Genomic DNA, 23,435 nt, shown 5'->3' with positions numbered 1-23,435 from the left:
CTACTTGGCCCAGGCCTTCCCTTGTGCTGGGGTGAGACCATTTTCTAATCGGACTGCATTTTACTTTTTGAGTTTTGGGTGTTCTTTATATATTCAAGATCCTAATCCTTGGATGAATGTGTCATTGGCAAATCTTTTCTCCAGTTTCCTCTTTAGACTGTCCATATTTTTTTCATTTTGATTTATTCCACTAGAGATTTAAGCAGTATATATTATACAAAATAATGGTGTTCATTGTGGCATCTTCATACATGTACATAGTGTACTCTGATCATATTCATTCCCCATTACCCTCTTTGGCACTCAGTCTAGTACTTTTTAATGCTATTTTTGATATTAAAATATAATTACATCATTTTCCCCTTTCCTTTTCTTTCCAACAACTCCTCCTGTGTACCCTTCCCCATGCTCTCAAATCATGCTCTCTCATGCGTGCTCTCCCCCCAACCCCATGTGTGTGTGTGTGTGTGTGTGTGTGTGTGTGTGTGTGTATACAGGGCTGGCCATTTGGTACTAGATAGCCAATTAAAAGGGTTCATCTCTGGGGAAACAGTATTTCTGCTCTAAGCAAGCCTTACTTGCCTGTAGTTCTATTTCTAGGGTTAGGGCCCCGTAAGATTTCCCCCTTTCACAATAGCATGTCTCTTGGTGTCTTCCTTGTTTGGGTCTTGCTCAGGTAGTCATGTTGTTGAGACTTCATGGGTGTCCGGGCAGTTCTGGGAAACATAATCTCACAGCATACATTCTCTTCCTATGGCCTTTATACTCTCTCCACCACCACCCCCTTCTGAAAAGTTCCCTGGCATTGTGTCATAGATGGTTCAACTGGGGTTGAGAAATACATGGTCACTTGTTATCTGCATTTTGATTGATTGCAGTCTTCTATATTGGCCTCTGTCTTTTGCAAACTAGTTTCCTTATTGAAGGATGAGAACTATATTTATTTGGCTAAACCATGGCACAGGATGTGACTCAAATATTTTTATTTAAAGATTTGTTTCTCTGTGTGTAAAGGTTTTCATGTATTTTGCCTGCATATATGTCTGTATACCATGTGCATGAATCATGCACACAGTGGCCACAGGAAGGTGTTTGATACCCTGGAACTGGAGTTACAGACAGTTGTGAGCTGCCATATGGGTGCTGGGAATCAAACCCAGTCCTCTGGAAAAGCATCAAGTGCTCTTAACCTCTGAGCCATCTCTCCAGACTCAGATTTATTTATATATTTAATATGTATGAATGTTTTGCCTTCTTGTATTTATGTGCACCACGTGTGCCTGTTTTCCACAGAGGCCAGCAAAGGACGTCAGATCCCCTACAACTGGAGTTCTAGATGGTTACTAGCTGCCACATGGGCACTGGGAATCAAACTCAAGTCCTCTGATAGAACAGAAAATCCTTTTAACCTCCAAGTCTTTTGTCAGTCATGCCTTTCAAGTATCGATCCAGCCTTACAGACCTGGAATAGCTCCTAGTTGGTTGTGTTTTGTGGATATATTTATATCTGGCTGATACTGACTTGCTAACAGTTTATCAAGAGATTCTGTAACTAGGTTCATGAGAATTGTTGGTCTGTAGTTTTAAATTTTTTGTACTGTCTTTGCCTTGTTTGGGTATTAGGTAATACTCATTTCAAGAAGTGGCTTAGATAGTATTCAAATTTGACGTAAAATTGGTGTTACTCCTGGATTTGGTGGAATTCTCCAGTGAGCCCATTTCAACCCAGATATTTCTTTTTCAGGATCTTTTGATTTCAAGTTCAATTTTTCTCACAAGGCCTATATGGGTTGCTTAATTTATTCTGGTTAAGTTTACTAGTTTGTGGTTTTCAAAATTTAGGTTGAGTTTCTCTAAGACATTTAATTTATAATAATGAAAGTTCCTATCTTTCATCCTTTTGATGGTTTTGTAGTGATGCTGTTTTGTTCTTGAGCTGTCACTTTATGCCTTCTGTACTAGTTTATCCACATAAATATTTAAGTCTACTGAGGAGAACACCGAAGGTTATTTTTCATTTGTTTTTCTATTTTGGTTTCTAGACATTTGATTCTCACTCAGACTCCATCTCTGCTGAAATGAGCTATCTTGCACAATGCCTACTTATCCCATGAGAGCTGTATACTTCTTTGCTTACCTTCATTTCTCTTGAGAGAGGATCTTATAAAGCCCAGGCTGGACCCAAACTCACCAAGTAGCTGAAGTTGGCCTTTACCTCTCAATTTATTGGATTATGGATGTGCTCAGCTTTTAAATATTTACTTTTTGTTGTTGGAGGTGCTGGAGATTGCCTTTAGGTGATAGGCAAGGGTTTTACCACTGAACTGCATCCTTAGCCTTCCACAAAGAGCTTTCAATGTAGTAACTATAGTAACCATAGTCACTTACATTTCTGATACTTTCAATAATTGTGCTATTTCTAAGTCTGACACTGATCATTGCTTTGTCTCCTCTGACCATGCTTTTACTTACCTAGTAGCATGCCCTGTAAGTTTTTTGTTGAAAGTTGGGCAAGTCATATAAAGCAACAGAGAATGATATAAATACACCTTTAGTGTAGGATTTGGTGTTACTCCTGCCAGAACATGGGCTCTGTGGACGGCTAATACTTGTTTTCCAATGGCCATCAGAAATCAAAATTCCTGTAAGCTTCTTGCCCTCTTCCCCCCCTCTTCCCTCTCCCTCCCCACTCTATGTGTTGGCTCTCTTTCCTAGTTTGGTTTTAGACAAGGTTTCTCACTGGCTGATGTGGGCCTCACCAATTGACAAGACTCACTGGTCAGCAAGTCCTAGGGATTCTCTAGCTCCCCCACACTAGGATCACAGCACATACCATTATGCCCAGCTTTCTGGTGGATGCTAAGGATCTGCAATCATGTCCTTGTGCTTAAGCAGTAAGCCTTTTACCCTATGACCCATGACCTCAGCTCCTCTTTTATGACCTTTTATTTTTTGTCCTTCTCTCAGCTTTGGATGGACCCTTTCTGCTGTTCTCCAGGCAAAAAACGCTCTTGAGTTCTGCTGTCTCCCTGCAGGCTAGTGAGCATGCAGGTAGAGCACAGGGCTTGGTACTCTAGAGTGCACAGTGGGCTTGTGTCTCAGGAGCTTTCCCACAGGCTTTTGTCCTTCCTCCTGGTAGATCCCTCCATCTTAGCATCAATGGGTGCTCACTAGTGTTTCACTGCAGACACTTGAAGCCCTTATCCCTGTAGATTATATCATACTTTCATAGAAAATGGCCATGGCTGAGTGAGTTCTCTTTAGTGTGGCTGCAGTAGTAGTTCATCAAAGTCCTCACCCCAGGCCCCTCCTCAGCCTCTTGCTCCTTAAGGAAGCAAGGTCTGTCTGAGTGGATTTCTTAGTGGTTCCTGAGCCAGCACCATGAACTTTCTGTGGCTTCCACTAGACTTCCTATGAGTCCAGGTGAGGCTTCTGCAGGAAAGTCCCTGAAGGGTGGAAGGCCTCCCTCAGCTTCTGCCCTCAGGAGTGGCACGCTCTCAGTCAAGCTACCCGCAAGACACCAGCAACTGCTCATATTCTCCAGCTTAGTTTTTCTATATACTTCTAGGGCTAGTGGTTCTGCAACCTTTAATACAGTCCCTCATGCTGTGATGACTCTCAATCATAAAATTATTTCATTGATACTTCATAACTGTAATTTTGTTGGTTATAAATAGTGATGTAAATATCTGGTATGCAGGATATCTGATATGCAACCCTGTGAAAGGGTTGTTTTAAGCCCCACCCCCCAAGGTTAAGAACTGTTGTTCTAGAGCATCTGCAGCAAATGCGTGGATACTGTTCTGTGGTGTCATGTTTTCATCCCTACAATGATTTGCTTATTTATTTGCCTGTCCCCAAAACTCCACTTGACCCTGAGCTTCTTGATCGCAGGCACCATATCACATTGTCCTCACCATCACGGTGCCTAGTGCATCATAACCACCCTCTACGTGCTCAATAAAAGACTGTCTCATCTGCTATATCTAAAGAGAGACTCTCATACAGCTATTACAGTTTCCAAAAAATCATGGCCAAGGACTATAGAATAAAACTATATATTTAGAATCTCAATTTTGAGAGACCAAAATAAAGGAAATTTCTAAATGAGGCTGTATTTAACTTACTTTCTCTCTTCTACTTTGGGTATAATATTACTTTCATAGCTAGAGCAAAAGCTATTTTAAAAACCCCAATGTCTGTGCTCTAGGTTTGAACCTCCTGTAATAGTCATTGCCCTGGATCTCTAACCCTTTTTAAACGATGGAAATTCAGATGAAAGGCTCTTGCCAACAGCACATGAAGCACTACCGTGACCACCAAATTCCCCCTCTCACTTCTAACCTGTTTGGTCTAACCTCCGGACCTGATGCTCCCTGTGAGACTTCTCCCTTTTTAGCCACATGCTTTTCCTCATGCCAGATTCACCTTCTCTGAGGAAATTACCCCGAGAACAAACAAGAACAATTTCAAAGTGCTCTCTGGGATCAAGGCAGGGAGAAGGATAGGCATTTCTCATACAAGTTGTTGTCCTTGAACATTCAGTGGCTCCCACCAATCCTTGCTTTCTTAGACTAAGTATAATTATGAAGCTTGGGGTAAAAATCCTGTTCCTTTTTTTCTAAGGCATCCATATTTTCCCCCTTTGAGAAATAACTTAAAAAATAATGTCATTTTCTTGTGACTTTTCTGTTTGGTTTCAAGATGGTTCATCAGTTAAAGTGGCTTAAAAATTGGTAGACTCCTTAAGAGTTAACCCTTGCATTTCAGAGCCACTTTCCCATCAAACATCAAAGCTTGCTAACACACCTCTTTTTTGTTGAAGAACTAGGTACAGTCTATATAGGGGCAGGTAAGATAAAGATGCATTCAAGACTTCATATCTGCATAATTTAATCTTGTTTCCATTTAAACAGAATGGCCCCATCAAGGTCAAAGTGTGTCCTGTTCTAAGTTACTCTGTATTGCATAAAACTGGTTTTTCAGGCTGTGCCTTGCCCAGTGAGACTCCACTCTGATGGTAGAAGACGACTGTGCACCTGGAGGGAATATTTAAACAGCACCATCTGTCTGGTATCACCCACATAGCAGAGACTGATAAATGACTTACTCCTGGGAGTATAAAAGGTGCCACCCTTTAATTTATTGGGGATGGATTGAGACTGCAGGGGCACATGAACATATTAAAATCATATCAGGGAAACCAAGCTCAAGAAATTATGAAAGACACTAGACAAAGGGAGGGGGAACGTAACTCTATATAAAGAGATGTACATCTAGTACTACAAAGGTGATGGCTTCCAACTTGTCATCTGACCGTCACATAGCATATGTATCAAGGAACCACAGCGAGAACCCTCAACTATCACGGGGGCTTTGGCTGGGCCCCAGTTCTTGCTGTTGACACAGTCTAACCCAGCTGCCATCTTCCCATCTTCTGTTTGCCCATCTGGATATGCTGTTGGTCCATCTGCCCAATCCTTTGTCTGAACCTGTTCCTGCTCTTACGCCTCTGTATCTAGACTCAATTGCAATTTCATTCTCAAATATGTGACCAGCAGTGGTCTCTTAAGAGAGACTTTATACTTCTGTGAGCTTTCCTGCTTCTCGGGCCTCTCTTAACCCTTTAGAACCATTGTGTAACCTATATATTTAATTATATTGATGTCTATATGTAATGGGTGATCTGAGAGTTAATAATTAAGACTGGAATATAAGAACTGTGTTCACATAGGTCACGATTATCAAGGAGATTGATAGTAGCTGATAAATTGCTGTCGCTGAAACCACTGTACCTTGTGAAGTTATTTGATAAATTCTGGTACTGTGGAAAAACAGTCCTGGGAAAAAACTCACTCTCATCAAAAACTAGATTTACAACCACATTTACATTGTTCTATGGTATGGTTGAAGTACTCCTCACTGGGCATGGTCGCTGACAACCCTCATCCCAGAGTACTTGGGAGGCAGAAGAACTACTGCTGCAAGTTTGAGCTTGCCTTAAAGAAAATAATAAACAAATATCCACCCGTTGCTGTGAATTCCAAATTTACAAGTATACGTATAGAGCTACGGCTGTTCACAAGAATGGTCTGTCCCCATGGCCACTGCAATTTTAGATAAAGTAAAAGACACAAATGAAAACCTTCTCAGGGAACTGCACCTTCTCCATGGGTGGTGGTCCACTCCAGGAGCCACCTCAAATCCATAGCTTGAAAACAAAGCCTTGTGAACCAGGGAGAGAACTCAAGCATGGTAGGTAGGTAAGGCTCAGCTCCTTAAGTGATTTGATCTTCCTTAACAGTCCTCATAGGACTGACATTTATTTCTGGATCAGCAAGAGTTGGGGTTTTTTTTGTTTGTTTTGTTTTGTTTTTGCCGAGGCCCTGCCCGCCTAGGTTCAGGAACATCATCTCTGTCACTCTGCCAAGTCTTGAGCACCCAACTTTCTCTCTGTCAGATGCTACAATCAGCCATGCTGAACACCCTGTCACTCATAAATGTGTTGTTTTGTTCCAGTTCTCATTCGTACAGAAGCAAAGGGAAATGCTTTCATCAAGCCCTCTTAGTGCAGAAACATCTTGACATTAGTTTGTACAAAAATAACTAAAGGACTAAAACCTAATCTGATGGAAAAAAGAGAGAGAGAAAGAGACTATGATGACCTCAGGTTATAATACAAAAGTCTTTATGGAAACTGGGGGTTATTTTTATACAAACCATGGCAACTATGGGCAATAAATTATACACCCTGCAGCTGATCATAAAGGAGCTGCCTGTGAAAGGAAATAAAACCACACCATTACTAACCACGGACACATGTGATGATAGATCCAGGATGTTCTTATTGGAAAAAATGGATCGTGTACTTGAATGTGCCTTGAGGGCTGTGTACAAATAAAAATGGCTTTACACAATTATTCCAATAATGATAATTTAATGGTTTTCACACTAAAAAAAAAGAAGTTATACCTAACTAGCATTTTATGCTTCGATAGGAATGTAAAATCGAACAATTTAAAAAATCGAATTCACAGGCACAGATTTTAATGGATTACTTCCTGTCTTCTAAGGACATTTCTGTCAGAGTAATCAAATTGTGTAAAATAGAGAAAAGGGGTTTGTGTTCAAAGACACCATTCCTCTTGGACTGTGACAACTTTGAACAAAAATATTTTCACAAAATTCCATTTTAATTCATCTTCTTTTACAAAGCACATTACATAAGATATTTCTAAATACAACTTTAGAAAATGAAGCAAAAAAAAAAAAACCTCCATAGATTCCTGGCTGAGTCCATGCTGAAAGCAAAGGAATTTTAATTTTTCAAAAGTGGATAGAGTATTTCCAAGCTTTTTAATATTCTTGATGGGTACATTTACTCAAGAGTAAAGATGGTGGCTGTTTGGGCTCATTCAGTTCTGTAATGTACAATCTTCTTGCTGGTTAGCCCAAGGGATAGTAATGAAGATGGACATACCAACTTATTTCTCTATAATTCCTTTGTGTCTTTCTCTGTGTGTTTCAGTCTTTCCATTTATACATCTCCCTCCCCATCTCTCTAACCCTAATGTCTCTCTTAGGGGAAGATATCAGCTCTTTACATTCCCTGTTACCATCACCCACTGAGGATGCTCTCATCTGTCAATTTCATTGTTAATGATCTCACTCGGTATAAACGTCCTATATCATCATTAGGGATTTTCTTGACAAATAAATGAGAAATTAAGACATAAAGATTCCAGTCCTCACTGTTGTAATAGGTGGTAGGAAATGTCTGAAGGCTTCAAGTGTAATGCAGAAAGGCTTAGGCCCAATGAAGGGAAACAGGAACTCTTTATATCGCCCATAGAAACTATGTACTCCTGCCCCAAGCACACTGAGACCATGGCTGCTGAAAAGGCAAATATCTTCATATATCGGAGTGAAGAATAATTTCTTTATACATTCCTTCCTTTAATTGTGTCCCCACACCTGAAGGTTAGGGCCTTAGGCCTCTGTAAATCCTTAGAAGGAAGCAACAGCCTCGAGCAGAAAGGACAAGTATGCAAGTTAGAACAAGGCATGGGGATGGAGACAGGAAGAAAAAGGAAGAGACATTTATTAGTTATATTTTCAGTGATGAATCATGGGAAGTTTTTGCATCATTCCTTCAGTGTTATTAATTCTCATTCTTTGTGGTAGTGAAAATCTATTCATGTTTAGTAGTTTCACTATAAAATGCAGGAAATAGACAAAGCAGCAGTTTAGAAACACATCACACACATATTTGGGGGATCATTAAGGGACCATCCCTCCACCTCTACCCCATCAACAATCTTGCAGTACAGAATGCCCTCCCCCCATTTTCAGCTAAAGATGAGAAAACAGTTACATAGTCTAAGGCCGAACTGTTCATGTACTATAAAGAGAAAGCAGACAAGCAAACATCAGTTTCATTGGGAAAGAAAAAGCATTTCCATAAGTGCAGGAAAGATCCAATAGCTACATTTCCACAAGACCCTCCTCCCATTCTCCTAGATCTGAGGAGGGGGTTACAAGTGAGCAAGGCAAACAACACTGTGGATACAATTTAAACAATAACACACACACACACATACACACACACACGCACACACACGTACACACTCACACAACCCAGTGCAGGAAATAATCCAATTCCCCCCCTGTTTTCACTTGCATTTTATTTTTATTTATTTTTGCTTTAATAATGCATATTCTGTTCACGCAATAAGTGTAAAAGGCAGGAAGCAGGGGTTTAACTTGGCTGATGATAAAACAATCAAGCTGGAATGACATTTCTAGTTTCGTGAACAACCTCAAAGCAGGAGAAACTGAAAAGTCACAGCTGGTACCAAAGAGCAGGCCAGACTTAACAGAGGTCTCCTCTTAGGACCTTTGGCTAGGGTGAGAGAAGCTGTGAAGACAGCGGCCTCTAGTGGACAGGGAGAAGTGGCTGATTTTTATTTATTTGGAATCATGGTAGCTGCATCACAAAAGCTCCAATCAAGAGGGTGGTAGAAAGAAGGCACAGATCATTGCAAATACCAGATTTTTTCTTTCTCTTTTTGCAAATATACCGTCATATATAAGCTAAAATTTCTCTTAGAGTGGTGGGGGGTTGGCTGGCAGGGAAAGGGACAAGTTAGACCTCAAATTGCATATGTAATAGAATCCTAAAGGGGAATACAAAGCCAGGCGGTGTTTGTTCCATCTGCAGCAAGTGAATGAGACACTTGCTTCTGACTAGGTTAGCACAAACACTAGGGGCATCTGTGACAAAACACGATTTTAAAAAAAAACATAAAATTATAAAGCCTATAAATGAATAATCTGAAATTACATTTTGTTAATGGAAAATATCATCAAAATAGTACTACTATGGACTAAACTGCCTGAGTTTTCATTTCGCGGGAGATCTCAAGGTAGAAAAACCTTTAGCACAATTGGCTATAAATCACAACCACTGTCAGACCCAGGACAATACCATGGGAAAGAATCTCCTCTTGGATGGAATTTGTGTTGTGCTATTAAGACTTTTGTGCTAAACGTTCAAACAGGGACATGATGAATCAAACCTTTAATTTTTTGGCACAAGATGATTTTTGACTGGGGCAGAATATCTGAGTCTTGGACACAGGGTGAATAATGTGAAGTCTCAATTATCAAGTAATCACTTTGATTGAAGAGCTTTCTTTATGTCGTTCACTTCCATCTATACAGAGGGAGAAAAAAGCAGCAAACATAGACAATATGAAATGGCTGCATTTAGAGACGCTAAAAGATAATATATCTTTACCAATGCAAAGAAAAGACTCACGCTGACAATTTGAGCAGTGAAACTGGCCAAAACCAAAATAAACCTAAAGACAGGCACATAGCTAGAGTACACTGACAAGTCATTCCCAGATTCCTAGGCTCCCAAGTTTATGAGAAGCAGCAATGATTCTAGACTCCTTGCCAGAGGACAGGGCAGGCAAATAGGACCATCTGGGTGCGATAAAAGGAAGCTTTGGGTGACCCCAAAAGGTGGGTGTCCACAGTCCCACCTGGATGTTGAACCACTCTTTTTAAGCAGGTTGGGTCCAAACTGAATAGACAATAAAAGTTAGTCTTTGGTCATTTGGAATGATCCTCCACAAGATCTCCATCAGCAGCTCGAGGTAGGGGACAGAGCTTAGATGCCTTGGAAGGAGCAACAAGGCCATTGGGGAAAAGTAAAAAGTTGAAATGAAACACCAGTGTGTATATCCGTGGTCCCTGGAGGGAGCACACGATGGAACTCAGTAGCAGCAGCAGCAGCAGCAGGGTCTCCTGCATTGCTCTGATACTTAATATAGATGAGGTATCCTATATCATCATCCTAAAAACTAACTGGAGGGGATGCTTTACAGTGGATATGTTTAAAATAAATAAATAAAGCCTAACTGAGTATGCTGATTCATCTCTTCCTTCCCTGGGACCTTTTGGAACTCAGGCAAGGACAGAATATAACGATTCCGAGACATTCTTGTGGCAGCAATCATTTTTTTCTTTGTTTCCCCTTTTCAGACAGGATGTCACTTGGTAGCACAGGCTGCTATGCACATCTCTTGATAGCCCAGGTTTGTCTGGATCCTGTGATCCTCCTTCCTCAACCTCCCCAGGGCTGGAATGAAAAACCCCTAGGTACCATGCCCAACAGCAGTCATTTCTTTTCGACCTGAAGCCCTGACTTTGCCTCCATTCCCAACTGAACCCAGGCCTCATGGATGAGTGCTGAGGGACCTACCTGCAACCGGAGCCGGATCTTTTTCTCTTCATCCAATTCTGACAGTAACTGCTTAATCTCACGTCTGAAAAGCAAATGCCAATGGAATCAAATCAAAGCCCAGAGTTTCCCAATGAGAGATAAGAAAGTCTAGTATCAATATGAAATCCATCTGACCTTTTTCCAAAGAAAGTATGAACCAAACAGAATTTATTTCCTCCTCCCCCCACCTCTCTTCGTCTCTCCTTCCCTCTCCCTCTCTATGCATGCATAATGGGGGGGGAGCATGCATTCCACATTGTGTAAAGGTCAGAGAACAACTTTAGTAGAGCTGGTTCTCTTTCCACCTTTACATGGGTTCCCGGGATTGAACTCAGGTCATCTCTGGTTTGCACTGTCGGGTGGTGGGCTGGTTAATTAAGTTTTGGTCACCTTCATACAAGACAGAGTCACGCGCAAAGCACTTCAATTGAGAAAATGCCACCATTAGATTGGCCTGTGGGAAGTCTGTGGAGTGTTCTTGATTAATGATTGATGTGGGAGGGCCCAGTCCACTGTGCATGCATGCTGCTGCCCCTGTCAGGTGGGTCCTTTGTTATATAACGGGCTGAGCAAGTCACGGGGAGCAAGCCAGTAAGCAACAGTCTATGCTTTCTGCCTTAGTTCCTGACTCGAAATTCCTGCCTTGGTTTCCCTTGATGATAGTCTGTAACCTATAACTCAAACAAACCTTTTTCCTAAGTTAGATTTTTGTCATGGTCTTTATTACAGCAAGAGAAAGTGGTGGTGGCAAGCTCCTTTACCCACTGAACCATCTCATCACACCCAAACACACTTATGCACTATTATGTCTTAAGATTATTTTTGGACAGAAAGGTTTGCCATTATTTGGGAAGAAGTCACCAAAATATGTAGCTTTCAACTGTTAGGTCTGGAGATGACCTTAGTATGATCTCCTAGGTTAAATTTCTTCCAATAGGAGAAGATAGGGAAACTAAGGCACAGTGCAGTGGCCTGGTTTCCTAAATAATGAGAGTCAAAGCACTGAAGCTCATATTCTGTCATCTTTCCTCTAACTTCTTTTTTATAACAGGACCACTGGGTGCTTATAGAAAATTTCCCATTGTAGACCTTTTTGTGTGTTTTTTTTTCCATGTGCATGGGTATATGTAAGCCCTTGTATGTGCATTTTCATGTAGAGGCCATAGATTGATAATATCAAGTGCCATTCTCAATTTCTTTCTACCTTCTTGTTTGAGACAGGTTCTCACTGAACCTGATGTTTGCTGATTCAAGTAGATGGCCTGGCCAGTGGAGACCTGAGATCCTCATTAATGCCTCTGCACTGCTGGCATTACAGATACTTTATATGTGGATGCTTGAGATTTGAACTCGGGTTTTCATGTTTGTGTAGTAAGCACATTTTTACTGAGCTATCTCCCTAGACCCATTGCAGAAAATTTTACCACTCTCTATATACTTCATTTTTATACAGAACTTAACTTAAAAACAGGCCACTGGTATGTTTTCAGTAATTCTCACAAAATCTTACAGACTGACATTACCTTAAGATAGACTAACTGGACCTTAAACACATGAATTAACAGTATAGAAATGAAGTCCGAAAGAGGACAAACATAGGACCGACAGCCTAATGCATTTTCCAACTTGAAATAATAAAGTTGAATGAAGCTACTTATTCTGAAAATCTGGGACTCTGTTCTTTGGACTGGTCTAAGATCTGCATTTCTTTTGCTTGGAGGTATTAGACATGTGTACATTTGTAAAATGAAACAACAACAACAACAAAAGACAAAAGGTTTCAGAAACAGCATGGTGAATACAGAACCAGAGACTGTGCACTAGTTCAAGTACAGATGAATCCAGTGATGGTCCTCTATACTTGAGACTGTCCTATCCCTGCTGTCAACACTGGTTATCTGATATAAACTAGCAGTGATGCATTAGTATAGTCATTTAGGCTCATATTACACATCCATATCTGTGTGGCTACCACTTAGGGCTTAGGAAAGCCATCAACAGTGAGGTCCTAAGCCAGCACCCAAACCCCAGGAAAACTTAGCAGACATGGCCTTAAGTGGGCCATGGTCTAGGAAAAGGAAGTCAGTTGGGGAAGATGGTGTAAAGAAAGCCACTATGTCTTGAGCTAGGGAATATGGGCATCTGTCTATAAGGAAAAAAGGGGAGATGGGCAGTTGGGGGGAAATTCTAGGCAGAGCAGGGCAGTGAACCTGCCTCTGAAAGCAAGGCACATTTGAGAAGGAGGACAGACATGGATTGAATGCTACAGGGAAAGTGACACCAGGGGAGAAGGTAGAAGACTGGAGGGAACTCACTGACCTTTGGCAGGATGGCCAGGCTAAGGAAGGGTATGTGACACGAGGATTTGAAGAGGTGATTAACATCCTGAGTTACTGATTAAATAAGATGCTGGCTGGGAAAGGAGTGTTGTGGCCAATTACAAGCTTTAAGGCACAGCTGCCTGTGGACTCAGAGATAAGGCCTGGCTATCAGTGTTGTGGGTAGCTTCCAGCCTGCTTCACCCCCACCCCCATTGAATGTAAAGTTCTAAAGACCTGGATCTAGGCAAGTCAGGTCCTACTATGGTCCTGTCCAGAAGGCTGAATGTCATGGAGTCACTGTCTTGGCAAATGACATGTGCTCAACTGGATAGAGATGGCTTTTGGTTACCCAAACCTATAGCTTCTAGAGCCATAGAGGAACCAGGAACTTAAAGGAGTTTGGGGGAGCCTGGGTGGCCCAAGGAACCTCTTTCCAATGTCATTTCACCAGTTCTGCATCTTTATGTGATGACTCTCTTCCAGTCAGGAAGTGAGTGACTTGAAGAAGCCCAATTTTCCCCCTTGCGTAGCCTGAGTGAAACAGCACCTACACTGTTCAAAGTTCGTTCCTTGGAACCGGTTTCCTAGAACACGTTAAGAGTTCTGTGGTTACAAGCATTAGCAAAACTGCACATGCTATCTTCTCTATCTTCTAATGTGGGGCGAAGACTTCAAAAAGTCCTTCAGAGGACAAACTAACTTTGCTTAACCTAATTGTTCCCCGAGGTGTCTGACCACAAAATACATCAAGGCCCCCTCCATCCTTGGAAGAGAGGCAAATGTCAGTCAACAGCAGCTCCAGAACCCCTCCCCCAGGATGCAGGAATCTGGCCATAGCTCTTACCATCACCCCTATGCACCTTCTGAACCAAGGTAGCCAGGAGCCCAGGGAGGCAATGACCCAGCAGGCTGTTCAGTTGCTTATGAGCTGCCTGCTATTCCCTCTGCCAAAGTTTCCTGCTCCCGGTCATTCTAGGTCAGTTTTCAAAATGCTCATGAAATGCTTCCCTGAGAAGTATCTCAAGATTCTTTCCAGAAGGAGCTCTCAATTCATAGTCTCTGACCCTCAGTTTCTTTAAGCGCTGCCTACTGCTAATCCTTCTACCAGCTTTCTTACAGTAAGCAGCATCCCAGGCAATCTGGCGGCAGGATATTTTATTTTTGTTCACAGGCTTTTCTTCTCATTCAAGTGCTCCCTGAGGATAAGAGATGTGCAAGTATGTATGTAGGCATACATGAGGAAAGACCCCTGAGTCTCATGATGAAGACATCTCTCTGACAGCAAAATCTTGGGTTTAAAGAATCCCTACATCTTCTTCCTATGTTACAGCCCCTTGATGCAAGCCAGTTGTTTTATCTGTCATCTAAATTAAGAAGCTCTATTTTCCCCCCTAACACTAGAGGAAAAGTTAGTGATATAGATGGTGCTAGAGAGGTGGCTCACAGGTTAAGAGTGCATATTGCTCTTCCAGAGGATGCGAGTTCTGATTCTAGAAGCCATGTTGGATGGCTCACAGCCACCTCTAACTCCAGTCCTAGGGGATTGTCCACCTCTAGACTCTCTGTGGTCCCTATATAAAAGTGCACAATGCCTCCTCCATGAAACACACACGTAATTGAAAGCAAAGTCAAAAGAATGTGTATATGCACTGGTATTGTTTTGGGTGTTGAATGTTCCCTGAGAGTTCATAGGTTAAAGGCCTGACCTCCAGCCTGTGATACTACTGAGAGGTTGTGAACTTTTAGATTATTAGGTATATAAGGGATATTATGACACCTACCCCCTCGCTGTCACCTCTTTGCTTCCTAGCTACCATAAGGTGAGGTGATTAGCCCCTTAACATGTTCCTTACCATGATATGCTCCTCCAGCCTAAACGCTCAATTTCTTTGAACTGAAACCATGAACCCACATACCCACTCCCTTTTCAATTTTGCTTTTCTTTTGTATGTGTGTGTTTGTATGCATGTATATGTGTGTAGCACGTACATGCTTGGCACCCACATAGGCCAGAGGAGGACATTAGATACCTTGAAAATGGAGTTACACGCAATTGTGAGCTACAGTGTGGAGGCTGGGAAATGAACCCCTAGTCTTCTGGAAGAGAAGCAAGTGACCATAACCCTCTGAGCTGTCTCTCTAGCTCTAAGCCTTCCCTTATTAAAAGTTGATTTTCTCAAAATTCTGCCACAGTGATGAAAATCTGGTGAGGTACCTAAACAGGTAAAGGTACTTATTGCTAGGCCTGATGACCTGAGTTCAATCTCTGAGACCTCACATTGTGGGAGGACAGAACCAACTCCTGAAAACTATCCTCTACCCTCTATTCTCTGTACACACACACACACACACACACACACACACACGCATACACACACACATAGATACACACATAGACACACACACATAGACACACACACATAGACACACACATAGATACACACACACACACACACACACGTCCCTGGCTTGGGTGGCAGGGATGTCTTGTTATTAGACACCTGTGAAAAGGGAAGGTGGAGAGGCTTCTGAGCCAGGGATGTGCAGTCCATACCTACTTCCACCACTTCTGCCACTATCAATGGGAAGGCCTAGCCCACCCTCTGGGCAGAGTGACATCCAAGCTTTCAGAATTAGGCCATGGTTACCCACTGGAGAGCCACCTGGAAATAGCACTCACTTCTGCTGGTCCTTCATGGTCTCAATGATGGTCCTCAGCTCACGGACTTGCATCTTAAGATCCTCGATAGCAGCCTGGCTGCTCACTGCTGGCTCCATCTTTGGCTTTCCTTCTGTGCTGAACAGAGATGGAGAACTGGCTCGCTGTCCAGCTGTTCCCAAGGAGGATGACATGGGGGAGGATGCCACTGAAGAGAGAGAAGCTGGCCCACTGCTGGCAGCTGCCATGGTCCCTGGCTTGGGTGGCAGGGATGCCTTGTTATCAGACACCTGTGAGAAGGGAAGGTGGAGAGGCTTCTGAGCCTGGGATCTGTGCAGGGATTTCTTCCCTGTCCTGGTAAGTCAACCCTTCCTTTTATACCCAATCCCATACCTGTCTCCACACACTCTAATCATTTATTCCCTCATTCATAAGCCATTTATGGCCAACTTGGTCCAGACAGACCACTGCCCAAGGGCTACCTGTATCTATTTTCAATGTCATCTTCTTTCTAGACAGGACAATCCCAGATTGGTTTCATATACAGAGATGTAAAACTGCTTGCCAGGCCCAACAAACCCTGAAGTAAGCAAGACATTGGCATGGCACTTAGGTCTTTAGAACTCACTGGGGGCACTGGAGACAGACAAGCAATACAGTGCAGTACAGAAGGAAGACTGGACAAGAGGGGGGAAGCATAGAGAGCCTCAGAAACACATCTAAGCATCCACATTCCAGGATGGAAGAAGCAAGCAGCCAATGGTCCCTTCTTTTCAGAGGGAAGAGACTATAGAAGAAAAGAAGCTGGAAGAGGGAGGAGGGGAGGGGGGAGGGGGGAGGGAGGAGGGGAGGGCCTAGACAATGGCCTAGAGACCAGGAATGAAAACACAGTGGGAATCAGATAAAGGGAGGAGGAGAAAGTAAGGCTGGCAGTGAGAAGAGAAAGGGCGGGTTCAAATGGCTGCACATCCTGCTCATGGCTGCTGCGGGGGTAGAAAGGCTGGAGAGTTGACAGGCCCGGAGCTAGACAGAACTTCTGAGACTCTGACACAATGCACACTAGAAACAGGTGGTGACCTAGAATGAAGACTATTTTGAGAGCTGTGGGTAAAGGCAGGTTCAGCTAACAACGGCCATTAGGTAGCACTCCTGGGACTGGAGTGGAGACTGGGTAAGGTTAATGGCATCCCTGCCTTCATAGATCACACTACCCACTGTCAGGGAGATGAGGCCTGGACAGACTAGTGAGAGAGGTGGGGAGAGGGAGAGAGATAGAGACAGAGAGAGGGAAAGAGAGAGACAGAGAGACACACAGAGAGAAACACAGGGACATAGGAAGGGAGGGAAGAAATGAGGAAAGGTGGTACCTTTCATTAAGGAGGGCCCAGATAATTGTTTTGGTTTTGAATTTTAGGAATCAGAGGGATAGCTGAGAGGGTATACTTAGTAGGCAGAGCAAGTAACTCATATAATAAGATTGGCCAAAGGAAATGGAAGTCATGGGTATGGGTCAGAGAGATGAGAAGATGCCTAGGGTAGAAGCTGGGGAATTCTAAATAAATGAGGCAAGAAGAGAAGGGAGAGAGCTCTTGACAATTGAGAAGTAGTGAGAGAAAGAATGAAGAAAGAACAGTAGAAGGGCTGAGGTGATGGAAATCCCCAGAGGAAAAGAAAGGCTGGCTAAGTGTGCCAGTGGGGTTGAGAGGAAAACGGAACCCATTTGATAGTACAACTATGGAGACAGTGACCCAAAGATGAGAGACCAGTTGATGAATGGGCACTGAGAGATTTGGCTGGCAAACTGAAGATTCTTTCCACAGATGTGGCTGAGGTAGGGCTATGGAGGAGCATGCGTGCGAATGCATGCAGCAGCTTCATGAGGAGATAGGAGGGGAAGAAAGTTTTGTTCGCCTTCACAGATGAGTGAGACCCCGGGCTGTGTGAGATGTTAGGGGAGATGGACAGGTGAAGATGGAGAGGTGGGAAAGGCCTGATGGAGAGGTGTTCTGAGGAAGACAGGAACACAAAGGCTGGGAATCAGCCTTAGGTGAGAGGGTCTACAAGTGCCTGGCAGGCCCAGAGAGGAATCACTAGCAAGGGAAATTGAGTGGATAGGCGAGTGTGGAAAAGGCAAAGCAGCGGCCTAGGACTTTGGGAACAGAGGAGGTGAGTGAGAGGGTGGAGACCGAGGCTGGTGATGAAGCTTGGCCCAGCAACCATGGGATTTCCTCCAGCAGCAGACGCTCAGCCGGCCATCCCAGGGAAAGCGCCAAGAAGGGGTTTGGCTGGCACAGCGGCAAGGAGGTAGAGTCTAGATTCAGGCTGTGCTAGAGGCAGAGACTGGGCAGAGTGTGCCAAAAGCAGATGGGCCATCATTCCTAGTCTCACTGTTAGCCTTTTCTCTGCCAAGTTACCATTGAGGAAAAGCACTCTCGGCTGCCAGGGAGAGTACTCCGCCAGCCGGGGCTTTGTTGTTAGTACGAGTTACAGTATGGGGGTGGGGGGTGGGGGGGTGGGGAAGAACTGACAGTTCCAGAGCTGTGGCTGCACCATGGACATCAGCTTGCAAAGCAAACTGATCAGCTGGCACACACACTGTATGAAGCAGGAAACTGAGGCCTATAGGGCAAACTCCTTGAGTCTTGGAACTAATCACCAGCCGGACTGACATTTAATTCCCCTGTTAGCAGTTGGATCCTCAGCCCAGCTCTGTGACTGTGCCTGATGGAGCTCAAAGATCTGTGCTCTTCTCTTGTTTTCTTTGCTGGTTATATTATAGACTCCAGGACTCGTGCCTTCTTCCGTTTCCCTTCCTCTCTTACCTCTCATGAGCCACCAGTGCCCATAACACTGGCTTCAGGATACTTCTTAGATCAATAGTTCTTTCACCATTTTCTGTCTGATGGGCTCTCAGACTAGCCTACTGCAGCTAACGAGTACGCTTTTAGTCCCTCACACAGTCTAGGTCACCACATTCCTTGATCAAATTAGTTCATGTGGAATTTCCCGAAGGAGTGAAATATACAGCCTGACAACTCCAGGGAACTGAAATAGGCTATGGAATAGAGCCTTGCCGATCAGAAACTTGAAAAGCCACTATCCACCAGTAGGTGTCACTGTAGAGACATCATTGAGATACCAGAGAACAGGAAACTGAAGTTATGCCTATGGTCATTAGAAAACTAAACAATAAAACTGGCCTGAATCCAATTTCAGTAAACAGAATCCTTTGAAAAGGAAGACTGCCTTGGCTTTGTGGGTAATTAAAATTGATCTGTTTTATAGGATCATGTTCTGCTTACTGTATCAGATTTTCAAGAAAATCCACAATGCAAACATTCAAAACTATGAGGAGAAAAATCCCATCCAACCTTTGATTTCTTTGTGCTGATGACTGCTTCAAATGACTACTGTTTTGTGCTTCTAGACATTAAAATGTTGCTAGCGTTCCAAGAAAACAATCCGACTTGATGGTTTTCTTAGTACAAGAAGACGGAAATTAAAAGTTGCCATTTATTTCTAGGAAGATCGGAGTGCGCATAGGATGCTTCCTCTTCAAAGCTGCATGTAGTAGCTAAACAATGCTCTTTTGTGGTGGGACTCTCACCCAGGGCCTGGCACACTGAGACACACTTCTGCTTGCCACCCGCTTCTCTCCCTTGGTCTCTCTGTGTATACCCCCTAATCCCTGCGTGTGTATGTCTCTCTGCATCTCTCTTTCTTGAGATGGAGACTATTCATCCACTATGCTAGCTAGGCTCAAATTCCCCCAAATCAAGTGATTCCCCCCCCCCACTTCAACCTCCTGAGCAGGTGGAACAGTGGGTGCCTGCTAGCACAACAATGTTTACTTTGGTTCTCAGAAACAAGTAACTTAAATCAGCTTTACCATTTCCTGGGCACTGAGTGAAGTTAAAATGCTTTAGAGGATAAACTGGCTCTAGAGCATGAATCTAAGTCAACTTTTCCGTAAGAGATAATGTAAGGACAAGATTAAAAATAATATATAATTTTGCCAGTTTTGAATGTAAAAGACAAGGTCTATGAGCAGAGAGCACAGCATATAGTCTCTCTACATACACCACAGCTTTTTAAGTTGATCAGGTGACAGGGGTGTCTGAAGGCTTTTTTTTATTTTTATGTTTTTACAAATGTGACAGGATGAAGAACGCTGACTATAAGAGAAACTGAAAACTAAACACCTGTATGCACGACCCAGAGACGCTGCAGCATATCTTAGGAATCTTGATGCCTACAGTAATTACTGTCACTAAAGAATGACAACCATCCATACCCATCATCTATCTATCTTGCTTGGTGTCTAACCCATTGTTAGTACACTCATGGAAGGGCAGGGACACTTCACCCTGGCTGGTCACTCACTTGGGATATGGTAACAGTCTTGGAAGTCTTCTTTGACACGTCTATTCCTCTGTGCGCAAGCGAAATGTGTTCCTCTTTATCTTCTTCGGGACTTGGGGAGTCAAAGATATCGGGGCTTGAAAGGGAAGACTGGATAAAGCCAAAAGAAAATGCCTTCGTCAGAATCATACCTTAGCTGACACAGCTTTGTTTATGTGATGCTGTTAGCTTCTCAAAGCACTCATCATTTCTATTTGATCTGTCTCTAAAACCCTGTGAGGCAGAAAGTATGCTGTTATCTTCTTATGACAGATAACCATATGGCTACCTAGCAGCAGGACTTGGACCAAGTCACAAGAAACTAAACTAGGAGCTGCCCCTGATACCCATCAATCACTTTAACCATGTAACCATCTGTTGTATAGCTTTTCCTAGTCTCTCTATTCTCCAAACATTTGTTACTGTGTACCTTACAGGGAGCTGATAATACAGGCTCAATGATGACATGTGATAAGTGGTCCCAGCTCTTTGGGGGCTAGCAGTATGGTAGGAAACAGCCCATGGCCAATAGGAGACTGCCTCGTATCCTCCTCTCCTTCACCCTCCTCTATATCCTTCCTATTCCTTGACCCTACATGTGGTACACATGCACGTCCCTTGAAGGACACATCTGAGAGGGGGCCATTTCTAGAGGCAGGGGACCAAGAGTAAAGTGCATAGCCCTACCTACTAGCATAAGTTCATCTCTACTTTGGTATTTGCTACTAATCTCTGCCCTCATTACTGTGGACAGTAAACACCCATTCTGGTGTGTATTTCCTAAGGTATATTTATTTATAGAAACATAGTACCATTGGGTAAAATATAGTTTGACACCCCTGCCCTTTCTGCCTCACTATGAAATCACTATAAAGACCCAGAAACTGAATGGGGAGCAAGTCAGCAGAATTCTCTTGGTCACAAGTAATTCCTTTGCTACAATGTTTCAAGTTTAGAACAAAACAAATGAAATTAAGAGTCCCTGTTGCAAGGATTCTTTTTAAAATGAAGAGGCTTCTAGAAATACATAGCAGCAAGCTCAGATTCAGCTTTGCTTTCTACCCTGAGGTAATAAATGGTTCTTTTTAGAATTACCATTTGAAAATGAAAAATTATGTTCACAAATATTTTTCTTCCTTTTATCCTGCTTACTATGACAGAAACTAAAAAAAAATGGGAAGGGATTTTTAAGTCAAGGTTTTGTTTCAAGAGGTCTTATTTGTTAATCTTCACTTAATCTGAAAATCCAATTACCAAAAATATGGCCTCCCACACCAAGCATTCTTATTAATATAGGCTTACCTACTCAGCCAGTATGCAATACACAGATCCTTTAAAAAGCTTCCTTCTATAAAACACATGTTGCATGAGCTTGCCCTTTAGGGTTTATAAACATAACCATATCCAATTAGTAAGAGCACCGAGGCCAGGGAACCATAACTAGTGTTTCTTCAATCATTCCCCGACTAGCCTTTGAGGAGTATATCCTTATCCACTAATCCTATTTGTTATGAAAACCCCACAGGTACTACTTTTCAGAGTGAAGAAGAAATTCTGAGGGTACATCCAAATGGGGATGGATAAGAATGAGAGACAAAAATCTGCACACTATACATCATTAAGGCACTAAGGTTTTAAGTCCAAATAAAATCACTCTCCATAAGATTCGAAATAAGCCTCTTGACGGCTTCCTTCTCATTACCATGTGAATCCTTGGCACCTGGCACAGTGCCCTGTCCCCAGGAGACAGATGTCTATGAATATATGTTGACCAAGAAACTAAACAATTGTGCAGCCTAAAAGTAGGGTGGAGATGAGCTACCATTACTTGGTCTCCAAAATACACAAATCTCTCAACACAGGCTATCTGAACAAAATGGAAATAATTTAAACTACTTAATACTTAGTTCTGGAAAGACACAAGGCTCCTTATACCTTAAAAGATTTATGAAACCTAGGAAGGAAAACAAAAATGATGAAGGATTTATAGAGAAGACACAAGTGGTAGAATTGTCTAGTAGGAATACAAACAAGCCAAGAAGCAGTTGGGTAGGCTGGGTGTATATATGAATGCTGGGGTGGGTAGAGTCAACACAGGAGAAATAAAAGAAGGCAAGTTGCCACAATCCAAGCTATGCTCCTAGACTCAGTAGATTGGAGAGCTCAAAGGGAGTGACATCCCACCCCCCTGACTCCAGATGATAAAAGCACAGGTGAGATTAGTGATGAGGTGGAAAGAGAAACAACCTGAGAAATCTGCAAATGGTTAAATCCCTTGGTATATCTGGATGGAGATTATAAGGCTGTAGAACTGTAAAGGACAAGGCAATGTGACAGACAGACTGATAGATGATCCGTAGACAGATGAACACATACACACTGCTTGTGGAGGGGAAATGACCTCGTTGAGAGGACCTCTGCAACTAAGGTCAATGCACTTCCCAATGGCCCACATTCAGAAAACTTGCACCTAACAACGTTAAGTTTTGCTGGGTTCTTTTCCCCCTACATACATTCATGTCAGTATGGCTTATAACAAGAACTTGGAATCATCATCAAAACCCAATAATAGTCCAATCACTTGGTAAACTCTCATATCCTCACACTGTAGCATAGTAGGCAGTCATTGAATATATTGAGAATAGGTAATGACTGGGAAGAATGCTGTGCAGTTAATCCAAAACAATGTGTATTACATGATCCCAGTTTTGAAAAAAACAAACAAACAAACAAACAAAAAAAACCTCAAAGTTTCGGAAAAGCGAAGGATATACAGCAAGACATTACATCTTTGTTCTTGTGGCAGGACTATAGAAAATTTACTTTCTTCATTCTGTATCAGACTGTTCAAGTTTGGCACAATTAATATAGCAGGTTTGTAATAAAAAGTTATTTAAAACTACCCAAATAAAAACAACCATCTGTGGTTTATCACTGAGTGTGTTCTCAGTGGTCTCACCTATAAACCATGTATTTTATATGAGTAAATACAACCTCCTGGAGGTCTGCATGGCTTTCTCTGTAGGCATGCTGATAATGGGGGTTGGGAAGATATAGGTCACTTATATAGGGAAATAGGGGTCTCACAGTGCATAATGGCAGATCTTTGTTGAGTAAAGCTCTGTCTTTTTAATAGACCAAACAAGGCTCAGTCTCCTTTTCTATATTTTGTTTACCAATTTCATTTCACGTTTAAACAAGAACTGGTTTAGAAGGAGACAGAAGGAAAGTGGGAAACAGGGAGTGCCACCTTGCTGGCAGA

General features: G+C 42.6%; 1 protein-coding gene across 10 annotated transcripts in view; it reads right to left on the bottom strand.

The window, feature by feature from the left end:
• Positions 1-8,664: 8,664 nt before the first annotated feature.
• The window catches only part of Sh3kbp1 (SH3 domain containing kinase binding protein 1), a 341,291-nt gene continuing 326,520 nt past the window's right edge, over positions 8,665-23,435 (bottom strand). For 5 of the 10 annotated variants that reach the window (XM_029534111.1, XM_029534113.1, XM_021188709.1 and 2 more), the window contains 4 exons: positions 20,156-20,284; positions 15,794-16,062; positions 10,772-10,835; positions 8,670-9,715 (listed from right to left, as the gene is read on the bottom strand). In XM_029534111.1, the coding sequence (XP_029389971.1) occupies positions 9,674-9,715; positions 10,772-10,835; positions 15,794-16,062; positions 20,156-20,284 (504 nt within the window). In that variant the 3' untranslated portion in view covers positions 8,670-9,673. Of the gene's footprint in view, positions 9,716-10,771; positions 10,836-15,793; positions 16,063-20,155; positions 20,285-23,435 lie in introns of all 10 variants that reach the window. The other 5 variants (XM_029534114.1, XM_029534115.1, XM_029534116.1 and 2 more) reach the window with 2 other exon arrangements.

Source organism: Mus pahari, chromosome X (assembly GCF_900095145.1).
Source record: "Mus pahari chromosome X, PAHARI_EIJ_v1.1, whole genome shotgun sequence".
Taxonomy (NCBI): Eukaryota; Metazoa; Chordata; class Mammalia; order Rodentia; family Muridae; genus Mus; species Mus pahari.
The sequence above is the reverse complement of the archived record's forward strand: the minus strand, read 5'-3'. Positions and strand labels throughout refer to the sequence as shown.